Source organism: Octopus bimaculoides, chromosome 8 (assembly GCF_046866305.1).
Source record: "Octopus bimaculoides isolate indiv1 chromosome 8, ASM4686630v1, whole genome shotgun sequence".
Lineage (NCBI taxonomy): Eukaryota > Metazoa > Mollusca > Cephalopoda > Octopoda > Octopodidae > Octopus > Octopus bimaculoides.
In genome coordinates, this window is record NC_142935.1 from 54,181,166 (window position 1) to 54,185,574 (window position 4,409).

A 4,409-nucleotide genomic window follows, 5' to 3' on the forward strand; every position below is an offset into this window, starting at 1 on the left:
GTGAGTTGGTATTCTACAGAAAATAAAGGAATTCTTGGAGGCAGGATGGTTGTTAAGAAAGCTTAGAAAATTGGGTAACAGATTCCACAGAGGCTGGTGTTGGTGTGCATTTGTAAGAATTGTGTTAGTAAAAGTGGTAAAAAAGAGTTCGGTGAACTTTCTGTGGGGAGTATAAAATCCAGCGATTCGGACAATCCTTTCTCAAGCAAAACTTGAATGCATTTTATTGTATGTTTTTTGGTCATTAATTTAATTGCATTTTTTTTCTTTCTTTATTATTAAAAGAAATTACAATGTCATTCAATGTGTTCTGTCTTTAGTTGTTTCTCTGTATGTTCTGAGTTTTATACTCCTGAGGTTGATTGACTGTTATATTCTTCATCCGTCTTAGGGTTGATAAAAAAGAAGAATATAGTTCCAGTGAAATACTGGGGTTTCATTGACTACTCCCTGCCACAAAGTTTGTGGTTTTGTGTTCTGTTTGAATTTATCATCATATTAGTTGGCTATGTGTTTCATCCTTTTTTTTCTTTTCTTTGATAAAACAAGCACCAGTATTGAGTTTCTTAATTGGCATTGTTGCCCACCCAACTCAACTTTTTGACCTTGTTCTTCCGCTGGCAATCATAAAAAGTAAATTAGTATTATCACTATATATTAGGGTGGCAATCTGGCAGAATCATTAGCATGCTGGGCATAAATGCTTAGCTGCATTTCATCTGTTCTTATACTCTGAGTTCAAATTTCCTGTTTTTACTTAATTTTTGAGAGTGGTTGGGTTCATTTTAAGTATTCTCATTTATGAGAGCAGTTGAGTTTATTTCAGATATTCTCATATTAAAAATCATCTCTGGCTAATCGTTGAGAGGACACTGGTGTTGCCTTGGCAGAGGTTTGGGTTCTCTGAATGCTCGTTATGATTTTAATTGTTATAGTCTACTACTGATAGCACCGAATTGGCAAAATCTGGATATTGGCCAAAATACCTTATGTTTCTAATGTTCTGAGTTCAAATTCCACCTTAAATGATTTTGTTTTTCATCCTTTCAAGGTCAATAAATTGAAGTTCTAGTTATTACTAAGGTCAGCACTCACCCTACCCCAAAATTTGAATCTTGTGTTAATACTAGAAAATTAATATTTTCAATCAGTTCTCATGTTATTCCAATTTGTTCTGAATTTCAGTGGGAACCCATTCAACGTCGAAAGATATGGTGTGGATACAATTCTGAAGACTTACAGATGCCAACCTCGAGTTCCTTGGTTGCGAGAACTAAAGATGAAATCCTGCTTCCAGATCAGCAACCGTGAGAAGGAAAAAGATATTCACAACTATATTGGCAAATGGATTTCTGGGTATGCGAAACATGTCGGCTTTAACATCGAAGTCTCTTCTTGTGGGTTGCGATTCGTCGAGTACGCCGATGCTAACTCTGTAGTTTATATGTGAATTGGCCCTTTGTCTCATTCTTCAGCTTTTATGCAAAATACACTTATCTCGTAATAAGGGAATTGATGCAATTCTGGTTCTAAAAGATTAAGTGCCTTTTGCAATCTCTGAGTAATCCTTTGTTCCTTCCCTCCCACCAAGTCTCTCCTTTTTAGTAAAATACAATTTGTTCCCTCACCTCTACCCTCTCTTCCCATCCCCCACTGAACCCCCCCCACTTTTTTTTTCTCTTCCTCAAAAGTAAAATCTTCCCATAAATATATTTTTTATTGCACCATTCTATAAAATAACTATAAATTTTGATACAACTTCCATTGCTCTCTTAGACTATCTTCTTCTCTTTCACTTTCTTATCATGGTTTATAATTAACTTCTATATCTTTTAAATAATAAACAATATTGTTCATAATGGTAAAATGCTAATAATAATAATTATGATGATGATAATGTTTCCTTGACTTTATTATTATTTCTTAAATCTAAAGAACATATTCTGGGGTTTCACTGACTGCTGCCCTTGTAACTCACCAATAAGCACAGTAGTTCTTCTCCACATGTACAACTTTGCTATTATATATATATCACCTATAGGTCTATAGTCCTCTGCACTCGCACACACATATACATACAACACACACTTACACATGCACGCATACTTATCAATACTCAGCAGTACTCTCCTTAACAATAACCCGCTCTCTGTTTTTCATATAATCAATATCTAAAAACTTGTTATTTCAGTTTAAATTGCAATATGTTGGTTCTGTTCTTAGTTATCCCCTACCACTACTATTACTACCAATACCACTGGAAAAGAAAAATTTTTAAAAGAAGTCACAAATTATTTTATGATGCTTAAAACATATACTTAACATTGTTTATGTATATTATTGTATTGTAGTCTTTGGCTGTATCTTCTATTGTTTATGATTGTTATGATAGCTGCAAAATCAATATTGTTCTTTATATTTTGACTAAACATTATACGTATATATATATATATATATATATATATATATATATATATATATCTATATGTATGTATATATATATAACAAACCAAATATGTAACAAACCAACAGTAATATATTTATCTTGAATACTGTCACTGTATATATATATGTGTGTTTGTGTGTTTGATATATGAGTATATGTATATCTATATATATATATTCATATATGCTATATATATATTCATTCGTTCACACATTGAAAATTTGATGAAAAAATTAAAACTTAATCCTATTTGCTCCCTTTATGTAAAAATAATTATTTAATGATAAAAGTTGAAAAAGTATTTTTTTTTTTCTTTTTATTATATATATACATATATATATATATTATATATATTGCATTTTGTGCCAGAAAAATGTCTTCTGCTCTCTTCACTGCCTCTTCACCATTTCTCAAAAATATTCTCAATATTCCTACAGGAGTGAACCAAAAGGCTCTGCCTTACCATTTTTGGCAATTCCTGCAGTTTTATTATTTTATTAAAAAATTACAAAAAGACAACAAAACAAAAACAAAAGTTTTCTTCCAACTTTCTTCTCTGGTATTTTTTTTTTTTTAATAAAATTTTTTTTTTCTCCCCCTTTTCACCTCTTCATGAAAATGAAACGTGTTCAAATCTCGGTGTTGAAGTCTTAGTAAGACTCCAGAGATTATATTTTGGAGCTTCTATTGTTACAATTTTCTCTCTGAAAGGTCGGGGTTCAAGTCTTGTCAGTGCCTTTTTTGTACTCGAGTCTTTAACTCCTTGCATAAGTGAGAATGTCTACAACTTGAAAAAAAAAAAAAAAATTTCTTCCCTGTAACAAAAAAAAAAGACCCATTAATTCTTAAAATAAAAGAAAAGATATTATCTCCTTAAAAATATTATTGAGTTATATTTTAGTTTGGTTTTAAAATACAAAAAACAGCAATCTTTAATATTTTAAAAAATTATCATTATTATTATAATTATTATTACTATTATTATTATTATTATTATCATTATTATTTTCCCTTGTCTCAAATTAAGTAGCTGAAATACTCTCAAGTTTGATTCTTATTTTCATAGAAAAAAAATAAGCCAACAATGAAAAAAAAAAAAAAAAACCGAAATCTTAAGGTCTTGCAATTTTGAAATATTTCTATCTTTAAACCAAAGCAACAGAAACAAGTAAAAAGTTATTTTCTGCTATTATGGAGGTGAGCAGTTCCATTTCTCTAACGTGGTCTTTCAGTCGTCTTTTTTCATTGGCTTTGTTTTTTTTTTTGTCTTTTTTTGGGGGACTTCAAATTATTTTTATCATTTTTTCTTTTTCAAATATTATTTTTCTATTGCAGTATTTTTGAAATTGTTTGCTTAATTAATTAATTAATTAATGTAATTGTTATTGTTTATTATTTTCACTGGGGCACCGAGCTGGCAGAATTGTTAGCATGCCAGACAAAATGCTTAGCAGCATTTCATCTGCCTTTAAGTTCCAAGTTCAAATTCCGCTGAGGTCAACTTTGCCTTTCGGGGTCAATGTAATTGACTAACCCACCTGCCCCCAAATTTCAGGCCTATTGTCTATTGTAGAAAGGATTATTATTATTATTATTATTATTATTATTATTATTATTATTATTATTGAGGGTGGTGAGCTGGCAAAATTGTTAGCATGCCGGACAAAATGCTTAGTAGCATTTCATGTCTTTGTTCTGAATTCAAATTCTGCTGAGGTCAACTTTGCCGTTCATCCTTTCAGGGTTAATTAAATAAGTACCGGTTGAGCATTGGATGGGGTGGGGTGTAAGTCAATGTAACCCACTTGCTCCCTTCCCCTAAAATTTTAGAGTTTGAGTCTATCGTAGAAAGGATTTTCACTGGGCAGGTAGATTCAGTGTCAGAGCATCAGGCAAAATGCTTTGCAATTTTGTTCCTTCTCTTTTAAACCTGAGTTCAAATCCCACAAAGGTCAGCTTTGCC

The 4,409-nt window shown here is 31.3% G+C and overlaps 1 protein-coding gene across 1 annotated transcript in view; it reads left to right on the forward strand.

Moving 5' to 3' along the window:
• The window catches only part of LOC106869709 (uncharacterized), a 154,439-nt gene extending 152,168 nt beyond the window's left edge, over window positions 1-2,271 (forward strand). Inside the window, exon 13 of the mRNA XM_089356476.1 lies at window positions 1,186-2,271. Within this exon, the coding sequence (XP_089212602.1) occupies window positions 1,186-1,450 (265 nt within the window). The 3' untranslated portion in view covers window positions 1,451-2,271. The remainder of the gene's footprint in view (window positions 1-1,185) is intronic.
• Window positions 2,272-4,409: the final 2,138 nt, after the last annotated feature.